Source organism: Balaenoptera physalus, assembly GCF_965194825.1.
Source record: "Balaenoptera physalus genome assembly, chromosome: 11".
Taxonomy (NCBI): Eukaryota; Metazoa; Chordata; class Mammalia; order Artiodactyla; family Balaenopteridae; genus Balaenoptera; species Balaenoptera physalus.
The window spans coordinates 10715601-10741666 of NC_138896.1; the positions used below are offsets into that span (position 1 = coordinate 10715601).

Genomic DNA, 26066 nt, shown 5'->3' on the forward strand with positions numbered 1-26066 from the left:
TGAGGTGAGAAGGCAGATGGATGACGAACATCTGGGACACCATTTTCACATGCAGATCATGTAGGGCCTTTGAGAAACTTTACGGCTCCCCCTCAAATCTAGGCAGTTTTTATGTGACTCTAACTTTAGTAAGATTTACGGTTGGAGAAAATGGTACCTAAAATTAATTTCCAGGCTTTCATTTATCCACCTTCCCAACATGTTCCTTTGCTTTCCTCTTGAGCAGACGTCTGTCCCATGGAAGATCAGCTTCTGCAGGAAACTCAGAAGAGCCCAACTTTTCAGAGGTGGCACGTTTGTGGAACAGGTCCTGGGGCAGAAGCGTGGAGGACCCTCCCAGGACCCTTCCTCTGGCTGCTACCTTAGCTGCTTGCTCTGGATTCTTCCTTCCAGGCTTTTCCAAAGTGGAACTCTCCCATCCTAAGTCTTAAAGCATGTGCTGGCTGCTCCTGCACACGTGAAGTTGGTTTGAGAGAAAAAGCGGAGGCGTGAGGTGCCGGGAGGTGAGTTCTGATGGCACTTTCGTTTCGCTCTTCCTGAACTTTGATCATGTAAGCCAAGAAAAGCAAGTTCTTTGCTCAAGCTAGTCTGATTTGGATTTTATCACCTGTAACCTGAATCTTCAGCAGTTTTTAAAAACTTGCGTATAAACCTCATTTCCCCTCAAGCAAGGAGTTAAAGCACTTTACACGAGCATGCAAAAAGAATTCTTCTGAATAAAAAAAATGTATTTTGTAAATCAAACAATCACTTTCAAACGTATCCTCTATGCAAATCCAAATGTTCAGGTATTAGATTTAAAAAATAATATAGGAATGTTACCATTCACAGTTGGAGGGAATAATTGAAATACAGCGTAGGCAGAAGTTGTTCTAGTTTTTCACATTCAATTGGAACAGATAGAAAAGTATATTAGTCACATAGAGAGAATTAAATATTTTATTTTAGATCATAAAAATATTATGCCCACTCTATTATACAGTAAAATGTAATTGAATATTTGCTTAAGTAACGAAAGGGTTAAGAAATGGTTTGGGTTATAATCAGAGGAACAAAGGTTATAAATCTGTAGAAAGACTGATATTTTCCAAATGAAATTCTGATAAAAGGTTAAACAGTCTCAAACATTTTATATAAAGAATAAATTATTCCTGATTAACATGTTTTTGCTTTAGTGTCAGAAAAGTCACAACACATTTGATAAACATATGTTAAGAGCCAGTTTTCTAGACATGAGTTCCATAGTGCCATCTATATGACATTTGTTCAGAAATGACGCCAAAATTCTTAAGAACACAGCATATCGGGGGGAGGAAGAGAGGTGCCTGCCAACGCTGACACAGCTAATTAACAGGAGGAGAGGCTGCAAAGGAGGCGCCTGGAACAGAGGGAAAAGCCCATGGCTCCATGTGGCGGCAAAGGGACGCCACCCAGGCAGCGACAGGGACACCGCGGCTCAGGATTTTGGTTTTTAAAGAGTTCAGAGGCAAATTCCAGTAAGATGGCTGGTTTGAGTCAAGCCTTTCCTCCTGAACTTGTGACTTCTCAGCTGAGGTAACTGGCATACTTAAGGGAAAAGACGAAGACATTCAGATTGAGTTTTGTTAGATACTGAGCTGCAAAACCAGCTGAGGACTTAGACCAGCACAGAAATCAAAATTCACGTTTCTTGTAAAGAACCGCACACACAAACAGGCTCGCTTAGTAAGGGTCCAGGAAAGGAGTGGGGCTGGAGTTCAAGCTCTTTAAAAAAGACAAAGAGTAGGGGAGGGGAGAGAACGCAGGAGGGCGGAGGAACCTCCTAAGTGATTTGTGCACGAACAGGGAATACAGATTCCGACCACCTGACGTTCTGCTTTAGGCACCTGTGCCTGGAGGGGTAATTTTCAGGACCTTGCTAAGGCTAATTTCCCCACGTGCTAGACGCAGGGTATCTGGGAATTCTGCCAGGCATCTTCCCCCTTATGAGTGCTAATGCCGAGTTTCCTAAAGTGACCCGCATCCTCTAAGCCCGGTGAGCTCAGGAGCCATCACACTGTGTCCAGTCCCAGTCACGTACGTGTTCAGACGTCTGGGCCCACACCAGGAAGGGTATACTTGTATTTCTGGCGCTTATGCTTTTCAAGTAGAATACACGTGACTAAAGAAAGGGAACATGGTCCTGAACCCTCCCAGCCTCCGTACACGCATGCAATCCAGGTCACCAAAAGGAGAGTTCTCAAGGCAGGGAAGGTGGGGGGCTGTTCTGTACTGCAGAGAACTCTGCGGCAAAATCAGTGGTCCAAATTAACTGACAGACTGATGTGGCCCCCATCATCACCAGCAGGAATGTCATCTGGGATACTTGTGACAGAGGACAGAGTCACCCAACTGAACTGTTATTTAAAAAATATCTTGTCAGGCTATAAGGTCACTTCACTTTCTGTTTTTAACCTATAAAAGTTATTATTTGCTTTGAAACAGAATTGCACACAGTACTTTTTCCTCTTGGGGATTCTTTTTATTTTGGAGGAGTGTCTGTGCTCCAAGCTCCTTCAAGCTCCTACTAGCCAAAGTTATATTGCAAAGGTGGTCTTAATGGGATGTCATTTGTTTAACTCTTTAATACTTAGGGCAATTGTTAAATGTACAGTATTTTCTGGGGCTCCTTCTCTGAAAGGGGAAGAATATATCTATAAAATATTTTATGAGCCAGTTAACATAATTTTGGATCTAGTTGAAAAAAGATTAAATTATTATTCACTTTGAAACTTACACCACTCATGCCAAAGTACTTGATGTTTATACTTATCTGGAGCACAGAATCTTTATGCTACACAAATGTTTCAAACAAGGCAATGACTTACACTTTACAAAGTTTAGAAATGACACCCAAAGGACAGAGGGTAACTTTTCACCAGTGTGGATGGAACAGTGATGATGGGTACTTGTACCAGTTTGATCCAGAAGTCTCTATGTGGTTTCTCCACTGGACCAGGTGATGTGCACACGCGTGCATGTGGAGAAAGACAGGAAGCTGCCATTCAGCGTCATCGTTTCTCAAATGCTATTCTCTCTACGTGCAGGTCATTCAAGTAAGATGAGAATGTGCGTCTCCAAAATACCCCCAGTTGTATCTTGGAATTTGTTTTAAATACAGAGGTAAGGTTGGTATGAGAATGTCTTTAACAACCAAAGAAATCAACCTAGATTAGGATGATACCTAGCATGACAGTTATCTAATTTTCAAAGCCTATGACCTGAGCTTGTAATGGGCAAAGGCGTATTCATTAAAGACATTTCTGAAAAGTACGTGCACTATCTACATATCCAGATATTGCTACAGGAGTTACACCTTGTGCCTCCCTTGTATAAAAAGCTGACGAAGACCAGAAGGAAGAAACCCTGTCCCACAGACTGAAGTAGACTTCCATGCCGAGAGCGAGCCTGTTTTCTAGGCAGGCAGTGTCACACCTGGAGCGTTGTAACAACTCTCACACCAAGAGGGAGGAGAGGAGAAGGGGCCAAGTGAGAGGGAGGGAGGGAGGGAGGGAGGGAGGGAGAGGAAGTTACCACTCTAGGAGGCTGAGAGAGTCTGCATCCCAATCACAATGCTTCATCAGGCAACAAGATTTTCTAGCTGGAAGGCACACAGAAAATGAACAGAACAATAACTACGACAATGGAAATTACAAGAAAAAAATCTCTTTTGGGCGTAAAGTACAATGTGGCATGAGGCTACCGACCAACTGGACTTGAAACTCAACCTCTAACACAGGGACCGGCTGCCATTAGGGTCTGGGTCAGTAGGTGAAGAGGATTCAGTGCTCTAGGTTTGGTTACAATGATTCTTCAGCACTTAGTAAAGCTCCTGTGCCTTTTAATTGGAGACCCCTAATCCTCGATTAAAACAAAAGATTTAAAATTGTGGAGAGTTATACAAATATTTACTGTTGGTATGTCCCAAAGGTTAGACCAAGTTCACTGGCCCAGCTGAGTGGAGTCTTCTTTGCTTCGTCCACCACCACTCAGAGTTATAAAGTCAACTAAACAGAAAAGAGGGAAGAAGCAGTTATGAAATTTCTCATTTCTTTGCCTTGGTTATATGTCCATAATTTGCATAAAATAAATAATATGCATTAAATTAAAAATCAGCATTAAAATTGGAAATGAAAAAAAAGCACAGCAATCTGGTATTTTTAAGGCAAAACAATAAAATGCTCTTTTAAATAGACACTTTATTATATCCACAGACGATAAAATCCCAGAGCTACTGTTAGGCACGTAAATACAGATCCTGTAAGAAAAAAAACAATTGTGCATAGTATTAGTTCTATTAACAATTACTTGCGGGAACATCTTTTTATTAAAAAAACAGACACATATCCACCAAGAAAATAAAACCAAACCCAAGAAACTTGGCTTGCTCACTGATGTGCCACATCCCATGAAACACCTGCCTATTAAAAAAACCCCACACCTGAGACCATCATCTTTAAAGTACAAATGCATCCAATATCCAAGAAAACTTTTCAGTAAAAGTACAGAATCACAAAAATTCTGTGGTCACAAAGTATATGCACAGGTAACACATAGGGACATACCCTTTAACTTGATGAGCAAATCCTACTTCTAAATACAATTAGACTTCAAAATATTGATTGATCCAAAATGTTAAATCTGAGTTAAAATAATGGCTAAGTAGTTTTTTTTGGTACATGAATCTTCCTTCCCTCTTTTGGCTCAAAAATTGCAAAAGCAAAAAACACCTTATAAGGAGTGTCACCTATTGAAGCAGAAAAGATCACAACTCAACTATCTGTAAAATATTCCATCTTGAATGTCACGAAAAATAATTCCAAATAACTATAGTTCGATGACAGTATCACATGAAACTTAAGATTCCATCAATAGTAGTAAATAAAATCATGTACTTTACAAAGAAAGAAAAAATGCCAATTATTGTATGATATTCCATCTATTGGAAATTGTAAGATGCCTTCCAATTTCAGAGATGTTAAAACATGAAAAAAAAATTGTGTTAGAATCAATCAAATGCAATATCTGTCTTTGACTTAATTTATAAATTTTATTTATTTTGGGAATTCCCTGGCAGTCCAGTGGTTAGGACTCTACGCTTCCACTGCAGAGGGCACGTGTTCGATCCCTGGTCAGGGAACTAAGATCCCACATGCCACGGCCAAAAAATTTTAAAAAAGTTTTTTTTTTGTTTAAATTTATTTTCAGCTTGTTTTAACTATCTAGATACAAAATGGCTTACCTGCTAAATATTTAATATTATCAAGCTTGTGTGACTCAAGCATGGTTTTGAGGCCAGCAACCTCGGTATCTATCTTCCTGTCTGTCTGCGTGATGGCCCGATCTTGCTGCGCGTGCTTTTAAAAGAAAGATTCACAGCGTTAAACCACTTTGGATGCATCCCCTCTGCTGTTAGTCCTAGAGTCCCTTCCCAACAGGATCAGATTAAGGAGACCTGGGCTTTAGTCTGAGTTCTACTAGCCTCATGCTGTACTGTATTGGTCAGGGCTGTAGCTATCTCTAGGTCTGTTTCCTTCTGTTTGAGACAAAGAAAAAGGTAACACTGGCCCTGTCTTCACATAAGCTGTTTAGAGAATCAAGTGTGATAACTGATGGAGGGAAGCTTTTTAAATTATAGACTGCTCTGCAGATAAGATGAAGATTATGAAGCTGGTCTGTTCTCAATGGCAATGACCATGCCTCATCCTTCTGAATTCCTTAGTGAAAGGTATACAGAAAGTGCTTTAACAACATGAATGGGATCTTAGGTAATCTAAAAGCAACAGCGCTTGCCTTGATGCTATTTCCATTCACATTTTTAAAAAGTTTTCTTCCTTTATAGTTCGAATGCCAAGTGTTTTATTACTATGAGGCTTGGCTATACCAAGGACCTATACGCGTTCTTTCCCAAATATAATACAGTTAAACCAGATACACAATTAACTCCCAAAGGGTGGTAAGTTTGGCTGATGTTATAAAGGGTTTGTAACATTTCATTAATGCATAAAAGCATTGGAAATACTTCATTAAAAGTCCTAGGGCAAGTTAAGTAGTTCCCTGTGGCGAATAATTCAGGTAATGAATATGGAAATAAATGCCTGGATGAGTAAAATATTCCAGAGGAATACTTCAGTATTCTCTCATGGAAGTCTCTTGCAGGTTTCAGAGGTCCCAGGTAATACAGGATGGAAAATAAGTTACGCATGCCATAAGCTAAAAATGTAATAAAACATCTCCATTCCTTATTATTCTTCAATCACTGAGATTTAAAGTTTCATTAAGATAATTAAGTATTTTGTGTACCAAAAAATCCTATGATATTCCACTTCTCGGTATATATACCCAAAAGAATTGAAAACAGGAACTCCAATAGATATCTGTATGCCCATGTTCATAGCATTATTCACAATGGCCACAAGGATAATCAAAATGTACTATATCCATACAATGGAATATTATTTAGCCTTAAAAAGGAAGGAAATTCTGACATATGCTACAACATGGAGGAATCTTGAGGACATTATGCTAAGTGAAATAAGCCAGTCACAAAAGGACAAATACTGTATGATTCCACTTACATGAGGGACCTAGAATAGTCAGATTCATAAACAGAAAATAGAATGGTGGCAGCCAGGGGAGGAAGAAAAGGAGGGGATGGTGCTTCAAGGGTAGAGTTTCAGTTCTGCAAGATGAAAAGTGAATCTTTTCTTACCAATGATACCACTTCTGTTTTTACTTCCAGCAGCTTCCTTTCGTTTAATGAATACTGAAACAAACACGTAACACAGGTCAGATTCTGATTTATTCCTCTCTCTCTCCTCCTCCTCCTCTGGTGCCTTAAATATTTTGGTCTCAGTAATTCCAAGAATATGTACCACTAGAAGCCACCCCTAGGGTAAAGTAGCCTACTTGCCTTCTCCTTTTGATCTGTGTTCTGCGGTTCCTTATTTATATTCACTCATCGCTCCAACATCTGGATTCCCTTTTATCATCCTCCACCACCCTCTGCTGGTTTTCTCTTTTCATCTCTTCGCTGGGATGTCTCTAGGTCCCTCCCACTATTATAACAGCATTCCCTGGGACCAATTTAGATGGACATATGCTTTTTGGCTTTGAGAGGGTTGAAAAAAGTGGGGTAACAATTCAATTTAGGAGCTATCCCATTGTAACCACAAACAAAATTGGTCACTATTTGAGGCTTAGACAGAAGAGAGAAAAGATATAAAGTTGGGAAAAAAATAGTTTCAAGGAATATTATTCTGTGACATAGATGTTGCCTTGTGATTATAAAACACTATGTAAATATACAGATACAAGAAATACACTAAACCATCACACGTTGGTTTTAATTGAAAAAAACAAAAAACAAACCCACATGGGCATTGTCACAATCCAGTGTTACTAAGGGAACTGACTAGTTCTACCCAGAATTAAAATGGTATCTTGCCTTTGGCTATTAATATCTGTGCAAAGATACTGTGCAATTTTGTTGACATTGAGACCAAAATCAGACACATTTCCTAAGTGGTGGGCGTTAGGATTTAAGTGAGCAAATGAAAATCTATAATTTAAGTAAAGAATTAAAAAACTTCAATAAATTAACATTGTTATAGGGAAAAAAATTAATGGTTTTGAAGTATCTAGAAACTTTCTAGCTATACAGTGTTCCCCTGTGACTACCAGGGGGATAAAGTATAGAAACAGCATTGCTTAGGAGTAAAAAAAAGAAAAAAACCCAAAACCCCAAACCAAGAACTAGTTGCAGGACCAAAGAATGCTCAACTCCAGGGTTAGAGAGAGAGAGAGAGAGAGAGAGAGAGAGAGAGAGAGAGAGAGAGAGAGAGAGAGGGAGAGAGAGGGAGAGAGAGGGAGAGAGAGGGAGAGAGAGGGAGAGAGAGGGAGAGAGGGAGAGAGGGAGAGAGAGGGAGGGAGAGGGAGGGAGAGGGAGGGAGAGGGAGAGGGAGAGAGAGGGAGAGAGAGAGAGGGAGAGAGAGGGAGAGAGAGGGAGAGAGAGGGAGAGAGAGGGAGAGAGAGGGAGAGAGCGGGAGAGAGGGAGAGAGAGGGAGGGAGAGGGAGGGAGAGAGAGAGAGCGCGCGAGCGAGCTATGCGTCAGATCACCACCAGAGGGCAGGGTGGAATGGGATTTTCTGCACCCCTTAAAACTCCAGTTTTCACTGAGTCAATATTGACTCAACCACAAGAGAAAAGAAAAACCTAAGTCTTGATATTGCCATGATTTTTTTTTAAAACATCTTTATTGGAGTATAATTGCTTTACAATAGTGTGTTAGTTTCTGCTGTACAACAAAGTGAATGAGCTATACATACACATATATCACCATATCTCCTCCCTCTTGCGTCTCCCTCCCACCCTCCCTATCCCACCTCTCTAGGTGGTCACAAAGCACCGAGCTGATCTCCCTGTGCTATGCGGCTGCTTCCCACTAGCTATCTATTTGACATTTGGTAGTGTATATATGTCCATGCCACTCTCTCACTTCGTCCCAGCTTACCCTTCCCTGTCCCCGTGTCCTCAAGTCCACTCTCTACGTCTGCGTCTTTAGTCCTGTCTTGCCCCTAGGTTCTTCAGAACCATTTTTTTTTTCTTTAGAGTCCATATATATGTGTTAGCATATGGTATTTGTTTTTCTCTTTCTGACTTACTTCACTCTGTATGACAGACTGCCATGATTTTTAAAATAACATCTATATGGCTCCATCTCCCTGCACCCCAAAGCAGTTTACAGGCTACACTGCTCTTGAAACTGGCTGTAAATATCACCACAGTTAATTTTGTGGAAACAGTATTATAACTTTATTAAACAAGAGAATGAGAGGTTTGAATAGCTTATCTTCCTCAGTGCAGTTAAATTCATGCTAGCTGCATACTAATATACTACTGCACTGCACTTCAGAGTAATCTGAATTTAGGATTACCAAGAACGACTTCTCAGCTAGGTTAGTAAGTCACATAAACTCACTGGCTTTAATCCATGTTCACATCCCCTATCTCCCAATCTCCTATATGAAGTTCTTCCTGGCTCGGTTGGCTACAGGCATCTTCCTAAATCAAGTGAATAAGGAATTCCTGCTAAGTCTACAACCCTAAGGACAAAGGTAACCAAAAGAGTTCTTCCTCTTCTAGATCCTAGTCGTATGCTAGTGATCATTACATATTTTAGTAATACTAAGTGATTTAATCTTCAAGGTTAAAAGTGTTTCAAGACTAGAAAGACAGGTAACATGGACATAATAATTATTCTGTATAACAAAGCTCAACTTAACTCTTGAAATCCAGAGGCATTTCCAAAATACAGTTAAGTACTTGTTTGAATTTCAGTATTAGCTTCGTTTATCATTGTAGCACATTTTGGTTAAAAGTAAATTGTGAAAAATGAGGAGACAATGAACAACTGTGAATACTCAGTTTCTGCATGTGCATCCAGTTCTTTGTTAGTAAAAAATGCTGTATATGCCCTATTTCTGCTTATGCTGAGAATAAAAAAGGTATCTAACTAATAAATAAATAAATTCAAATACAGCCTGAACAAGACAGATGGGTTAAAAGTCACTAGAGGCAACCCAACACATATAAAACATCCAACTTATTGTACCCCATGTTCACTGCAGCATTACTTACAATAGCCAAAACGTGGGAGGAACCTAAGTGTCCACTGATGGATGAATGAATAAAGAAAACGTAGTGCGTATATATATGCGATGGAGTATTACTCAGTCATAATAAAAAAAAATCTTGCCATTTGCAAGAACACGGATGGTCCTGGAGGGTATTATGCTCAGTGAACTAAGCCAGACAGGGAAAGACAAATGCCATATGATCTCACTTATATTTGGAATCTAAAAAAACCCAAAAAAACCCGAGTTCACAGATACGGAGAACAGACTGGTGGCTGCCAGAGGTGGGCGGGGAGGGGGGGGTGGGTGAAATGGGAGAAGGGGGGGTCAAAGAGTACAAACGTCCAGTTACAGAATAACTGCGTTCTGGGGATGTAATGTACAGCATGGTGCCTAGAGTTAATAATACTGTATTGTACCACTGAAAGTTCCTAAGAGAGGGGATCTTAAAAGTTCTCATCATAAGAAAAAAGGTTTTGTAACTATGTGCGGTGATGGATATTAACTAGACTTACTGCGGTGATCATTTCACAATATAGAAAAATATTGAATCATTACGCTGTACACCTGAAATGTAATGTCATATGTCAATTATATCTCATTAAAATTAAAAAATTTAAAACAAGAAGTTACTGTGAAAGCTCTGAGGGAAAAAACATTGTATTTATATGTATTACCTTTGAAATGCACATAAACAGGCATTTCAAAGGGCAGCGGAGCAATATTTCCACAGTTTTCTTAGGTCCTGGGCATGGATCCCACAAGTTGTTGTACAGACATATATATATATATATGTGTGTGTATATATATATGTGTGCATGTATATATATATGTCATATATATATATATATATATCTCCCTTCCACTTATTTACAACCCACATTTTGTGATATCTTTTTGGTAACAAATATATAGCACTACTTTCCCTAATAGAAAATTTCAATTTAATATAACTTCAAGAATCATTCAGAATTTGCACTTCAAAACAATGCAATAAAGTCATTAAGATTTCTCTATTAAAAAATAACTATATGGAAATATTTTTTAAATCTTGAATTTTTAACATAGAATTTAATGTTATTTAATATTAATAATTTAATATTATTCAAATCAGATAATCAACTTAACTTTTGAAAAATCATGACCAGAAGAGGTTTAAGTCAATATCAAATAGATCAAGATTGAATTTAATTTCTTTATTCATGTCTAAGTGACACATAATTTAGTATCTCCGAAACATACAAGATTTAAACTTGATTTGACAAAGATTTTAATTTTAATGTTACTTTTGAAAGCATCAAATTTAAGCCTTAATTCAAAATATAGTCAAAATAAAGAAAAAACTGTCTAACAATGATATACAGGTAAATATTTAACAGCACTTGTGAACGGTATGTAAACAGACTTGACCAAATGTTCCACGCTGCAAAGAAATTAATTCATACTATATTCTTAGTAAAGAAACATACCAATTCTTTTACTCTGCTCTTTTCTAGATTGAAATCTAATTTGGTATCTGTTCGGACTTTGATCACTTCATCCTAGTGGGAGGGCAAACAACAAAGAAAGAAAGAAAGAAATCCAAAGTAAGAGACCCAGACTCTGTGAGGGTGTGAGCCTTACCTGCTGCTTCCACTGCACCCCCCGAAGGGGCTAAGGGAAAGGGCCAAGCCGGGGGTGTGCAGAGAAATGGAGCTGGAGACTAGCGAGGTCAGGAGACTCTGGCTAAGCGACGTCTGCAGTCAGCCCTGCTGGGACTTCACAATTACACATACAGATAATGCCCTTTTATATTTAAGTCAGTCTAGAGTGGGTTATTGTTGCTTTAACCTCAAGATTCCCAATGCAATCACCCTGTGATATTTATGAATCAAGCTGTTCCTTGGACAACTTTGGAAAGCAGAGATGGACTCAAAGAAGTAAAATATTAAATTCTGGTTTAAGTAAAGTCTTCCTTCTGACACTCATCAAAACCTTTTCTTCTTTAACATCAATGTCCTCCTTTCCACTTAAAAAAAATCAAACAGCTAGCACAGTCAGCCGTTTAAAATCACATGTAATTCTCTAAAGACAGTCCCTCCTAAGATAATCTAAGGGTTCCAGGTGGCTATTTTAGAAAATTTTTTATTTAAAAATGACTTCATTCCTTCTAGATCACAATTTTTTTAATGAATTTGGTTACAGACATCAGTAACTTATTCATTGGCTATGTTCTTGGTTAAATCTTCCAATGTGTACTTTCGAGACACATCACACAAATATTTAACATAGAATTAAGTTTTTAAGAACATATAAGTATTTCGGACATTATATTTATTACTAAGCTTATGTAATTATAAACAAGCAAGCAAACAGGAATGAAGATCTTACCATTACTTGTTGTTTTAACCGATGTAGTTCAAGTTTCATTTTCTAAAAACACATTAACAAGAAATGTCAAGGATATATTTAGAAGATAAGAAAAACATAATAAACAACTATTAGAACATGTATTTATGAACAAGTTCTTTCCTTATTCAACACAAATTTGGCCACGTTCAGAATACAACCATAATTGAATAGTCTCAGTGGCAGAAATGATTGTTGTGCCAGGATGGTACTACAATCATGGTGTGTCTTGAGATACGTCTTAATCCATCTTGAAGGCCACATAAAATTAGTAACACAACTGTTTTCAATATATTCATCTCCCTTCAGAGGCCCTGTTTTAATTCCTCCTTCAATTTTTCTTTTAACTAATTCTGCCCTCAAATAACTGACTTCAAGACAACTTTGACAGTTTCACAGTTTACCTTTTTCTAGCAAAAGAAGGATCTTTTGCTAGGCAGTTTTTTATAAGATTAAGACCAACAGATAATAAATGAACTTCCTTCATGGGACTTTAAATAGGGCTGAAAATAAAGGAAGACACGAAGACAGCACTTATTTAAACGCTGATCCCAAACGCCACACTTTAAGAAATGAAGTGATATTTTACAGCAGCACTTATTCATAATAACCTCAAACTGGAAACAACTCTAATATACATCGCAGTAGAATAATGTGGCATATTCCTATAATACTATAAACAATGAAAAAGAATGACCTATCACTGCAAGACACGCTGTGATTCCATCCAATAAAGTTCTGGAACAGCCAAACCACTCAACAGCCATGTTAGCCAGGATAATGGTTTCCGCTGTGGGAGGAGTGACCAGAAGGGGGCGTCAGCAGCACTTCTGGGGCACTGGTCACGGTCTATTTCTTGATTTGACTGATAGTCTATGCTGAAAATTCATCGAGACATACACTTGTTTGTACACTTTTGTGTATGTATATCATATCTCAATGTCTTAATATAAAGCATTTGGTAAATATGAGTGGTTCTTTAGTTTTACCTCATTTTCTGATCTGAGGGCTGAAAATTCACTCTTTTCCAAAATAATCATATCTTTTTTCACATTAGCAATCTGAGACATTACTTCCTGAAGAGTGATCTCCTGGGAAAAGAGAAACAAAACATATAACCTAGTCTGGCCTAGGAAGTCCACCTCCTACTGTCTCTACCCAGTATCATCTTATTGAGAAGCTAGAAGGACATGGGAACAAAGAAAGAGGTTCAGCAAGGTCCTCCTCTTTCTGAAAATGAGAAAAGAATAAGAACTCATTTCCAGTATCGGCATCAAGTGAATCACAGTTAAAAGGGTGGCAGTCAGAGGACCAGCTGCTATAATTCTAGCCACGTCTCCATTTATTAAAGCATGGTGACTAGAATAGTCAGTTTTCAAACACAGTGATTCTATAACAGCTGACTAAATAGCTTTGAATAAATATTTTTTACGCCACTGTAACCATCTGTCTCTCGTTTATGTTAAAATTACTATATGCTTTTCAACAGAATATTATCCCCAAACATATATTACAAATAATACCCCATCATTAGATTTCAAATTTGCTCAAGTGCCCCAGCAAAGCTACCTGCTGCATCTTGGTGACCATATCTTTGTAGACGATATCCATGTTGGCCTCCATGATCTTGACTAAGGCAGAGACAATGATTTCTGCTTGTTGAGTAGTAAACCCTAGGCAAACACACAAAGACAGACACTCAGGAGACTCTAGTTGCCAGAATAAAAAAATCCTTCATAGAAAAGGGAGAGAATGGAAACTTACACATGCAGGTGGATGTCTGAATTCAGAAGCAGGAGGAAAGCCTAGTGTAGCAGGAAGGTAGAGTCTAGCCACAGGCTGTGATGTGTCTGTCACTTGGAACAAGTAGGACACATCGGAGTGTTTCCTCGTGTAAAATGAGGGGTTGGGATGACTGAGCTCTGACGTCCCTCCTAGCCATCAAAAACCATGTTTTCAAAAAGAGAATGCCTAATGACACAGGGGATGCCTGCAGTACAAGGTCAAGTGAAAAGATGCAAGACTCAAAATTATAGAAACAATTTATTTCTTCTGTAATTTAACAAAGATTCTAGGTAATTATGTTGTCTAAATTTTCTACAATGGATGTGACTTCCTTAATTTCAAAATGTATATGTTAGTAAAAAATAATTTACTTAAGCAGAGAAAGCTTATTTATTTTATTTCCAGCACAAATCGGTCAAATCAGTGGCTATATAAATAATAATTCAGCTGTTAATTTACTTAATGTTAAAAGACAAAATTGGCTCTTACATTTTTCTTCCATAATTTTCCTCAATCACGAGTGAGGGGGGCTCAAACTGGAAAAAAATATATTCTTTTATACTCAATAAATGCTGCTGAACTGAATTACTCAACTCAGCAGTGCTACTGTTTTTAATAAAGACTCAAGTCAGCAGTGCTGATTTTAATAACTTTAGGTAGTAACATATTTCACATTGAAAATTCTAATTAAAATGCTTAATTTTAAATGCTTAAGATGCATAAGTCCCTGGAATACAATTCTTTCTGTTAAATATTTCCAGCTATAAGAACTTCAGAAGAATTTACTGATTCTTGTAATTAATCCATGGCATATTTGTTTGTATAAAGTTATAACTGATTCAATTTGGATGAGATTAAGCAATTTTTATAATCAAAAAAAAAACAAAGCAACAAATTTAAAGGAGACAAAAAGACCTCCAAAGACCTACTCTTTTCACTTTATTCAAAATCCTTTAATTTTCAACGTGTGGGTCATGAACAGCTAGAAAAAAATCACCCATATGTGAACACTGCTTAACTCTGGTACTGGGATTCAGAGTAGTTTTTCTTGTTTCTTTTCTGTCTCCCTAATTTTTAAAAAACGAACATGTCTTTTGAAAATTTTAAAACTTATTAATAAGGGTTCATAGTTAAACATAATTAGGTTTGGGAATTATGAAGAAAAGAAAGAGGGAGACCAAAGAGAACTTACGCTGATAAGAAAAGAAACTTTAAAGACTTATAATTTAGAACCACCTATAGGAGGAGAAAGGATAAGAAAAGGAGAAGCCTGAAAACCTCCTGGGTTGCCATATGCAAATTAATTTTTTGTAGGAATGAGAGAATGGGACAGAATCAGGGCTAGTGAGATTACAGACACAGAGACAGTTTTGTAAATCAGGAGACATAACTCTGGGGAGAAAAAGGGATAAAGGATGGAACATTTCTTGAGGGGTCCTTCCTGGCCTTATCCTAACCCAGCCATCGCAGACACCCATCATTCACGTAAGCACCTTCACACCCTACATCCAGTGGGGTCTTCACATCACTGGTCTTGAAATATGCAAATATTCATGGGCCAGGGTTTGAAAATCAAGAAAAGCAGGCAGTACATATACTGAAACATCACATTTTAAACATTCAACATCTGCTATTTTTAATTTGTCAAAAATAATACATAAATGGATTTTGAAAGCAGGGGAGGGGAAACAAATACCACCTCTCACTGGGAAACAGGATTTGGGACCACTGCAGCTATCTGGCCATAGTTACGCTTAACTAAATTAATGATGTTCCTTTAATATCATCAAACATCTAGTGTTATGTTGAGATGCCCCTATTATCTCTAAGATGTCTTTTTACAATTGGTTACTTTGAATACAAGAACACAGGTCCATCAAAAAGAAAAAAGAAAAGAAACAGAAAGAAAAAAAAGAAAAGTAGAAAGACTTCTGCTTAACAAGATAGTTTTAGATGCCCCTCTTCTCACTTTTACTTTTCTTTTTTAAATTCTGAGCTGAAAGAAGTCTTGGTGAAAAAGGCCAACTGTTTCAAGTTTGAGAAGAAAAGCTGTAAAAATTATCACAGAGCATGTGACAGTTTTCCCAAAGTTCATTCAAGTACATTACTTAATACTCAAAGGGCTCTTGGGAATTCTTATTATGCCCACGCTACCAAGGGGGAAATGGGAACTGAGAAGGCAGAAAGGACTGTGAGACCACGCAGCTGGAACGCGGCAGAGCTCGAACCCAGAGCTGCTAACTGTCCCACATAAGCACAGAAAGATCCACCCCAACACGCTGTCCTGCGCACGTAAAGCATGTCTACACAGGGCAGCTTTTCAGATATGAACACACACAACAGGATGAATAACTATACAATAAAGTCAAAACACAGATTTATTTCAGACATAAGCTATGATATCTGAGATTCTGATTTTGAGAATATATGTGTCACAGTAGAGAGAATTATCATGTGTATTAAATTGTATATTTGTCTAGATAAGATTAAATATGAGAATGCTACTTATATACTAAGTGCACTTTCAATAACTGTCATACATGTCAGAGCAATCTTTTACATTAGTTAACTCAACAGCAGTAACAGAAAAAGTCTGAATATTTTTTTAAAAATCACAAGTTGAAATTATCAGTAATTGTTGCTCAGCAACATTTCAATTTCATAAAAATTTTAAAGCACACAAGATGCACAGGAATAAAACTATCACTTTTGTGCTTAGACAGCTGTCATAGGAATTGTTCCTGAGTTTTGCTGGCTTATGTCTAATTTTTCACCTATAATACCATACTTCCAGAGTAATGTTATAAACATACGCTTCACTTGGACAAAGAGAATATGTGGGAGAAAAGTCTCAATTGTACTGATGAAGCAAAAATGTCCTTAAACAAAAAACAAGGACTTAAAAAATGGAGACTGACCAAAAGATTACCTACAGACTAAAAAGTCAAAGAGAAATATGAGAAATTCGATAAGATCATAAGGGAAGTCCTAATTTATAGTGTTTTTCTATGGCACTGAGTAACCAAATGAGAGAGGATTACCATTTTCTTCGAGTAAACACACTAAGGCATGGGTGTCAAAGTAGAGCGTCCTACTCCGAGAAGAGGTGAAATCTCTCCTTTTGCTCTTCAGATGCAGGCTCCCAGCACAGACGCTCAGCTCTAGGATGGAAAGGACAATACGGTTCAAAACAGGTGGATGGTAAACAGGTGGATGTTTGATGGTAAACAAAAGCAACTCAGCACCATGAAAAAACAGGGCATACCTCAAAAGTCTATCTGGTTTTTTACAACAGCTTTATTGAGACATAACTTAGATACATATGATTCACCCATTTCAAATGTATACTCCAGTTGTTTTCAGTATATTTACAGTGCTGTGCAACCATCCCACAATCAACTTCAGAACATTTTCATCATCCCCAAAGAAACCCTATACCCTCTAGCTATGCTCTAGCTATCACCCCCTCATCTTCCTACTCCCCCCCAGCAATCACTTACCTATATTCTGTCTCTATGAATTTGCCTACTCTGGACATTTCATTTGAATAGAATCATTAGGATATGTGATATTTTGTGACTGGTTTCTTTTACATACAGTGATAGTTTCAAGGCTCAGCCACCGTGTAGTATGTCAGCATCTTATTTCCTTTTATTGCCAAATAATATTTCATTGTATAGATATGCCAATTTTTTTTTTTTACCTCGTCATCAGTTGAAGGACTAACTGTATGAGGGTTCCAATTTCTCCTCATCCTCAACATTGTTATTATCTGTCTTTTTTATTATAATTGTCCTATTGGGTGTAAAGTGGTTATCTCATTGTAGTTTTGATTTGCATTTCCCTGATGGTTAAAGATGTACATCTTTTCATGCACTTATTGGCCATTTGTATATCTTCTTTGAAGAAATATCCATTCAGACCCTTTGCCCATTTAAAAAATTTGGGTTTTCTTTTTATTACTGAATTAAGAGCATTCTTTATATATTTTAGATACACGTTCCTTATCATATGTATGATCTGCAAATATTCCCATTCTGTGGGTTGGCTTTTACTTTCTTGATGGTGCCTTTTGAAGCACAAAACTTTTAAATTTTAATTAAGCCCAATTTATCTTTTTCTTTTGTTCCTTATGCTTTTTGTGTCATTATCTAAGAAACCACTGGCTGATCTGAGCACACAGAGATTTACATCTGTTTTCTCCTAAGAGTTTTGCAGTTTTAGGTCTCACATTTAGGTCTTTGATCCTTTTGAGTTGATTTCTGTATATGGTGTGGGATGGGGGTTCAACTTCATCCTTTTGCATGTGGAGGTCCAATTGTCCCAGCACTATTTTCTCCCTTAAATTGTCTTGTGACTCTCATCAAAAATCAACTGACTATAAGTGGGAGGATTTATCTGTGGATTCTCCATTCTATCCCATTCATTTATATGTCTGCCCTTCTGCCAGTGCCACATTTTCTTGATTACTTGTAACTCTGTAGTAAGTTTTGACATCAGGAAGTGAGTCCTCCAACTTTGTTCTTTTTCAAGATTGTTTTGGCTATTCTGAGTCCCTTGCATTTCCATATGAATTTTAGAATCAGTTTATCAATTTCTGCAAAGAAGCCACCTGAAACTTTGATAGAGATTGTGTTAAATCTGTAGGTCAATTTGGGGGAGTACTGCCATCTTAACAATACTAAATTCTTCCAACCATGAACATGCGATGTCTCTCCATTTATTTAGGTCTTTAATTTCTATAATAATGTTATATGTAGGTTTCAGAGTATAACTTTCATGTTTTTGGGTGAAATTTAAGTATTTTATTCCTTTTGATGCTACTGTAAAGGGACTTGTTTTTTAGATTTTTCGTTGCTAGTATATAGAAATACAACTGATTTTTGTTTTTGTACAATTTGTATATTGATCTTGTATCCTGCAATCTTGCTAAATTTGTTTATAGGCTTTAATAGTTTTTTTAGTGAATTCCTTAGAATTTTCTATGTACCAGGTCATGTCATCTGTGAACAGTGATAATTTACTTCTTTTACAATCTGGATGCCTTTTCATTTTCTTGCCCAACTGCTCCGGCTAGAACTTCTAGTAGAGTGTTGAACGGAATGGTGACAGCAGACATCCTTGCTCCGGACCTTGGAGGGAAAACACTCCTTCTTTCACCATTAAGTATGATGGTAGCTGTGGGTATTTCCGATGCCCTTTATCAGGTGAGGCGGGTCCCTTCTGTTCCAAACTTGTCAAGTGCTCTTTAACACGAAGAGGTATGGAATTCTGTCAAATTCTTTGTCTTTTGCGATGATCATGTGGTTTCTCTCCTGTATGTTGTGGATATGGTGTACTACATGAATAGATTTTCAGATGTTAAGTGAACCTGCTATTCCTGAGACAGAATCCCACGTCATGGTGTATACTCCTTTTTACATATTGCTGGATTTGGTTTGCTAGTGTTTTCATAAAGATATTGGTCTGTAGTTTTCTTTCCTTGTCTTTGCAAAAGCCTACCTTTGGAGAGACGTGTTCTAACAATTTATATATTACCTTTGCTATAGATTTCTGTGCGTTTAACCACAGATCCAACCTGTTTTGTAAACCTGTTTCAAGGTGCTCATTTGAAGGAGGTAGTATAGTAATGGTTTCCTGGCTTTTCTGTTCCACAAGCCACAAAAAACAGCTTTAAAAAAACATAGAACTGCAATGCAAACTTACTAATTTTCGAAAACTAATTTTCGCAAGAAAGGACATTTAAACATAACAGCTCCTTACAATCACACTAAAAAAGACATTTTGACAGAAAAAGAAAAAAGAAAAACAGAGATAGATAATATAAAATAAAAAAATCTTTCATTTAAATGTAATAAACATAGCTATATAAAAATCTTGCTTCATACTTGTTCTTACTTTTCCATGATGCCAGGTGTTGTAGAAGAGTGGGAGAGGACAGAATAGTCATCTACTAACTCAAAGTTCAAAGGTTTTCTCAGTACCTGTCCTAAATGACCAGAAAAATACTTCAGCTAATCAACTCTTATTCTCAACCCCTAAACACTCAAAGGAAATTCCAAGTAAGCAAAAAATGTGACATGGACAGGACCCTACAGATCTGCTGCTTTTCTGTAAGACGATAGCAGTGGTTCCCAAATGACTAGCAACGTGGAAAGAGTGGGGTGGCTGTGGTCACAGTCTGCACCAAGGTAAGTACCAGAGAGCCAGGAATCACTCTGTACCAAACACAGTTTGCAGACTGACAAAATATAAAATGCAACAACTCGTGTATGCATATGTGTGTTTAATGGTTAAAAAAAAGGTGGGCGGGATGGTGCTTAGATTCAAAGAAGCACTAGCCTATAGTGTAAGGTCCTTGGCAAGGCATACAAAGCCTGTCCTAATTTAGCCACTTATCCTTTCAGCTTTTGTTCTAGCCACCTAAACTACTGTTTCCTGCACGTGCAGACCTTGGTACTCCTTCCTTAAGCTTGGCTTGCTCCCCTTTCTCAGCTGGTAAATTACAAGCATCCTTTTTACCTTTCCTTATCTAATGTGACAGCGTGCTAAGCATCCATTATGTTCCGGGCAGGGCATTATGCTACCCTGTAAGGTTCTCTCTGCTACCTCCTCCCAGGTCAGGGAGCAACCTTTATTGCTTCCTTATCTGTGCTCTCAGCCCAGTACAGATAGCTCTACCACAGCACTTACGTTTATTCCCATGTCTGTATATTAGTCCAAGCTCCCCAGGAGCGGCCAGTCAGTTATTTTTGTGTCACTAGGAGAGGGCCTGGTATACTGCAGGCCAGAAATAACTTAAAAGAAAATTCAACTGTATGAATTCTAAGATCCAAATCTAGAGACTATCTAGAAAGAAAGTTTGAGATGAACTCCTTTCTGCTCTTCACCTATGGTCTTTCCTTTTCACGTAAGTGAGCTCACTTAAATCTGGCAACTCTTTGTTCATCCTTTATCTCCAGCCCTGGGCAAAAACTGGCCTGCATGAGAAGAGACCCTGACACAGAACAGCCCAAGCTGGATGGCAGATAACTGAATGAATGAATGATTGCACCTCTTACAGGGCTCTTTACAAGCCACCCTGCTCACTTCAGAACCGTGCTGGACTGTCCCGTGGGTCAGGGAGCTTGAAAACATTTGGGTCTAGAGCTGGCTTGTGAAAAGTGACGGGATTATTCTAGTCCCAAATTCCTTTTTTCTAATAACAATAATCATTCATGTGATTTAAAACAAAACTGCAAGCGTATTTCAAAGATACATTGCGGCTGAAAAGAGGAGAAAGGGCCTGGTCACTTGCCACTTGGCCCTCCAACTCTGGCTGATGGCGGGTGAAATCCGTCTTGCCTCTATCATAGGGCAGCGCCTGGGGACACAGCAGTACTCTGGCACTGGGAACACCTCTGACTCACTTTTCCTCCTTTATTGTGACAACAAAACGAGGCCCAAGAACTATGAATTCCCACTAATAACCGGGAAACAAGTAAAGAGAGCTACGTTAAAGTGTAATATGTAATTCTCCTTTGGGGGGACCTTCAGCATATCAAAAGGATGTGAAAACACACATACAAAAGAAGCCCAAAGTTAGCCCTGGAAAGAGGAGGAAACTGAGCACAAATTTCCTATTCATAAACATCCTTAAGTCTAAGTAGCTCTACTGAGAACCTTGGACACCAAACAGACCACTAGGCTGAAGACAAAGGGACAAAATTCTCATTAGCTGATGGAATTATGAGAGGAAACCAAATCACAAATTACCAGTTTGTCAAAAAAAGAGCAACAAAAGGCAAAGTACAGAAATAAAGACTCACAGGTACTGCAGGACACTGACAGAGTTCACCACTCATTTCCCAGCCTCTGTACACAAAGCTGCTTTCACTCTTTGCACTACCAACCAGTTTCTCCCCCAGCCAAAGGTATTCTTAAATTTTAGATGCAACTAACATTTACTGAGCATGTCTGTTGAGAAAAACGTTTTTTTAAATAGCCATCAGTGTAGTTACTGATAGCCACTGATGGATATGCATAGACTATCCAAAGTTAGATTTTTGCCAAGTTTGCTAATTAATAACGATTCTCCCAGAAGATTTTTTAATCGGCAATTTGCAATCTAGTAAACTGAGTCTACTCTCATGCAGGCCGTGACTGGTCTCACCTCCTTAAAGTATTTAATGAAATGCCAACTTCTCAATGAAACAAACTTATTCCGAGGACTCCATTTAAATTAGCAACTGAAGGCCCACTCCACCTCCTAACCTTTACCCCCTCTATTTTTTCCGACAGCATTTATCAGATGTTATTATATATGTAAATATATTAATCTCCTCTGCTACAATTCAGCGCCAAGAAGGAAAAGAGTTTGTTGACTGATAACCATCGCGAGTTCCCAGAAAAGTGCCAGGCAGAGTAATGAACCCACGAGAGTCTGCAATTAAATTGTGAAACAATCCCTTCGTCTCCCAGAGCTTCGAGCCTCAACTCGCCAGCTTCCTGCACACCCGTTCACCCGCGCCCCCAAGGGCGGCGCACCTGACAAAACGGCTCTACAAACGCGCGTGCGCTGTGCCCGCACGCACCGCCCCCACCCCACCCCGCCGCAGCCCATCACGATTTGCTCAGACACCTGGTGCTCGCATTCTGAATAATTCGGGTCTTTTCACCCGAGGAAGCCCAGGTTTGCGTGGCCCAGAGGGCGGGACCAGACAGACCTTCATCCCCACGCCCGGAGGAGCCCGGCGACCTCGGCTGACCCGCCCAGCTCCCGCCGCCCCGGCCCTCACCTCTCCTGGAGGAAGCGAGGGCGGCCACCTGGCCGAGGCACAGGTGGAGCGCGCCCGCCGCACAGGCGACGCCCGGGGCCAGGCCCGGCTGGCACCTCCTCGCGCCGCCGCGCCCTGCCGGGGCAGCCGAGGGCCCAGCGCGCGAGCGCTCCCAGTCCGCCAGCGGCCGGCGCGGGGTGGCAGCGGCCAGGCGCGGGGAGGGCAGCAGCAGGAGGAGGAGCAGCGGCGAGGCACGTGACGCGCCGCCGCGGGCCGCCGGGGCGCTGAGACGCAGCGCCCCCAGACCGCCGAGGAGCCCGGGCAGGAGGCGGCGCGTGGGGACACCGCGGCCTCCGGGGCCTCCACCGCGGCCGGCGGCCAGGGAGAGCAGAAGCCGCCGGCGGCGCTTCGGCCTCTCGTTCGCGACGGAGCCGCAGTCCATCCCCGACACGGTCACTGGCCCGCGAACGCCCTCATGCCGGTCACGCGCGGCCCCAGCCAGACACCAGCGGCAGGAGCGAGCGTGGGCGGTGGCGCCGAGCCTGCGCTTTCCTGCCGGACGGGCGGGGCTCCGGGCATTCTCTGGGGGCGGAGCTGAGCGGCTGGGCGGGGCTCCGGGCTCGCGCCGGGGGCGGGGCTGGGCTCCCGGTGCGCGCTGAGGGAGGGGCTGGGTGGCGGGCGCCCGGGGCGGGGCAGAGCACATCTCGCGGAGCAGGCGCCCCTGGAGAGGCGAGTCCGGTTCAGAGCGAGCCCCCGGCCCGCTCGGTGTAGGCGACTGGGAAGACCAGGAGGTGGGTGTGGGCCCTCTCGGAACTGGAATGAGCTCGGCGCTGCCACGATTTGCATATTTATGAGGACATACACGGATGTCCTTATAAAGACATAGTTACCCTGGCGCCCTTCAGAAGCCCATGAAAAGTCCGTGCACCACCGGGCTGCCTTGGGTTTTCCTGACGTTCCCCGTCCGAAGTCCCCCAATGTGTTAGCGCTGGGGTGCATTTTAAGGAATTATTAACAGGGCCGAGGGAACAGCACTTACATAGTCCACACATTTAAATCTAAACTTTCAGAGCTTGTTTCCGGATTAGTGTATCATAGAAGTGAGAAAGTCTCAATCTGGGAATTTCAAACGTAAGGGCTTGAGTTTCAAATGAGACCTACTGGTATAAAAGGATATCTGATACTAGCGGCATTCAGTTCAGTGAGCTTTTTGAATGCCTACTGCACCTGTCTCAGTTACTGGTCCGTTGTGTGAACTCTGTATTGTTTCTTGAATGAAGGAATGAAAGGCACAAGGCACCAGCCTAGAAGATGCAAAGAAAAATGAGATTGTCCTTGTCCTCTAGGAGTTGTTTTCTTATCCACCCATATGTGTACGATACATGAGGGAAGAAGAATGTGTTATGAGCCATAAGAGGGCTACAAAGTGCTGATAAGAGAGAAGAGAGGGCATATGGCTGTGGAAGTGGCTGTCAACATATAAAGAATTAAAAATATTAAGGTGCAAGTAGACACTTTCATAAAAGGTTGGTAGGAATTATACATTTGTAGAACTGGTAGGGAAAGCAATTTAGCAATATGTACAAAAGTGTTTTACGGTCGTAAATTTTGCTTAAGTCACCCAACTCTGAAAATTTAACCTAAGAGAATAGTCCAAAATATTAAAAATCTACTAGATTGGACCATACGAACTTGTCATTTTTATAGGTCGAAATGTTGAAGATTGGTAGTTTCATGTGGATCAACCTAATATATGCACAAAGATATTCATTGTATCATAGTTTATGATTGTGAAAAAATGGAAAAAAACGAATGTCCAACAGAGGAATGGTTAAATAAACAATGGCACAAACTTTATTAATGAAAGCCCTTTGTAATTTTTGAGGTATAATTTGCATGCAATAAAAATCCACAGATCTTGTTTCGATTTGATGATTTTTAACAATTGGTTGTATACCTCATGTAACCACCACCCAAACAAGATATAGAACATGTTCGTTTTGCCACACTGCATGGCTTGTGGGATCTTCCTTCCTCGACCAGGGATTGAACCCTGGCCCTCGGCAGTGAGGGCGTGGAGTCCTAATCACTGGCCCACCAGGGAATTGCCTAATTTGGTCTGTTCTTGAACTTCATATAAATGGGATCATACAATAAGCATTGCCTTTCATCTGACTTCCTTCTGTCTTGTGTCTGTCTTCAATGTAATAGCTGGGAGATTGATCTATGTTGTTTTATCAGTAATTAGTTCCTTTCTATTGTTGAGTAGTGTTCCGTTGTATAACTGTGCCACAATGTGGTCATCCACTCTCCTATTGACGGCATTTATTTTGTTTCCAGTTTTTGGGTGTTATGAATAAGGCCATTACGAACATTTTTGCATAAGTCTTTGTGTGGACATATGTAATTTATCCCTTGTTAAAGAAAAAATCAGTCAACTACACTTTTTAAAGCCCAGTAAGGGAGACTTTATTTAAGGGAGGTGGGCTATCTCGTTAGGTACGGGGACCACTGTGCTGGAATGTTGTAGTGGCAGGGAGAGAGAATGGGGTCAACTTGGAATACAGCTGGGGCAGGTGGGAATTTATAGCCCAGGAGCAGGGTGGGGAGCAGTGGATGGGAAATTACTAAGAGGAAACATCGGGAGTAAGGGGGATTTTGGCTAAACCAGCTAACAGGACTCTTGCTGAAGAGGGGCCAGTGTGATCAGACATCACACAGAGGATGGTAGAGGATGAGGAACCCGACCAGATATGGAGGATGGTCAGATACCTTCTTTCCTTTGGTCCCAGCACTCCAGTTTTCCATGGGAAGCCATTCTTCCCTGCTCTTAGTCGATGTGGTTTGGGCGGGCCAGTCTTCCTCCAGTCCCCAGGCGTGAGCATGTCACCCACTCAGAGTCAGTGAGCTTCAATTCTAGGATTTTTCTAGGAGTTACTGGAAAAAGAAGGTCTTATTTTATTGTGATAAAGATTTTGAACCTTGAGCCCTTGGGGCTACTACATGGCCCGAGACTGAAGCTATTATGGAGAAAGCAGACCTGAAAGATGACAAGAAATGCTCCTGGTTCTAACTCAACCTGAAATCGACATTTTTATTTATATAACCAATAAACTGCTTTCGTTCAAAATAGCTAGAGAAAGGTTTCTGTCTCTTATCCTGACTAATACAGGAGTCTAGTGGATAGAGAGACTAGATACAGAAATCTAAAGGCCACATGAAAAAGAAGCATCAACAAATTAAGGCTTCAGGCAGGGGCCAAACAACCCCCAGGGCTCAGGACTTTCTGACAAAGTTGGACTGGAGAATAAGCTTGGACATGGGGCCAAAGTGGGGCCCTCCTACTGTCTCCCCACGTCTGGACCTGGGGACCTTCCATGAGCAGAGCTGGGTTCACAGAGCAGACCCTCTGAGATCCACCAGCTGTGAGGTCTCTAGGTGGGCCTCACACACTCTGAGGTCACCAGGAGAAAGGAGAGGGAGG

General features: G+C 40.2%; 2 protein-coding genes across 8 annotated transcripts in view; one reads left to right on the forward strand and one right to left on the reverse strand.

The window, feature by feature from the left end:
• Positions 1 to 26066, forward strand: part of NOL7 (nucleolar protein 7) — a 342745-nt gene that overhangs the window by 142421 nt on the left and 174258 nt on the right. The window lies entirely within an intron of this gene.
• On the reverse strand, positions 922 to 25109 carry MCUR1 (mitochondrial calcium uniporter regulator 1). Of its 7 annotated transcripts, XR_014251317.1 has the most exons (11): positions 22604 to 25088; positions 16868 to 16987; positions 13611 to 13714; positions 13031 to 13132; positions 12024 to 12065; positions 11123 to 11194; positions 6731 to 6784; positions 5261 to 5375; positions 3931 to 4025; positions 3553 to 3619; positions 922 to 1566 (listed from the first exon to the last, which is right to left on the reverse strand). XR_014251317.1 is itself a non-coding variant. In XM_082415208.1 (10 exons), exons 1-9 carry the CDS (start codon positions 23283 to 23285, stop codon positions 3961 to 3963), a joined length of 1356 nt encoding a protein of 451 aa, XP_082271334.1. In that variant the 5' UTR covers positions 23286 to 25088; the 3' UTR covers positions 922 to 3619; positions 3931 to 3960. The 7 variants fall into 7 exon arrangements, 5 of the variants coding, with proteins under 5 accessions (XP_082271334.1, XP_082271336.1, XP_082271337.1 ...); XM_082415208.1 differs by having other exon boundaries at positions 922 to 3619; XM_082415209.1 differs by lacking the exons at positions 922 to 1566; positions 3553 to 3619; positions 3931 to 4025 and adding an exon at positions 4198 to 4276 and having other exon boundaries at positions 22604 to 25082.

What these genes read in the sequence shown, in the direction of transcription:
- MCUR1 (XM_082415208.1), bottom strand. Translation starts at nt 23,285, where the DNA reads ATGTGCTCTGCCCCGCCCCGGGCGCCCGCCACCCAGCCCCTCCCTCAG. An exon ending in GGTTAAAACAACAAGTAATG is followed by an intron (nt 11,195 to 12,023) that starts GTAAGATCTTCA and finishes CCCTCCCACTAG; the next exon opens with GATGAAGTGATCAAAGTCCG. An exon ending in TAATATTAAATATTTAGCAG is followed by an intron (nt 4,026 to 5,260) that starts GTAAGCCATTTT and finishes TTTTCTGTTTAG; the next exon opens with TTGACTTTATAACTCTGAGT.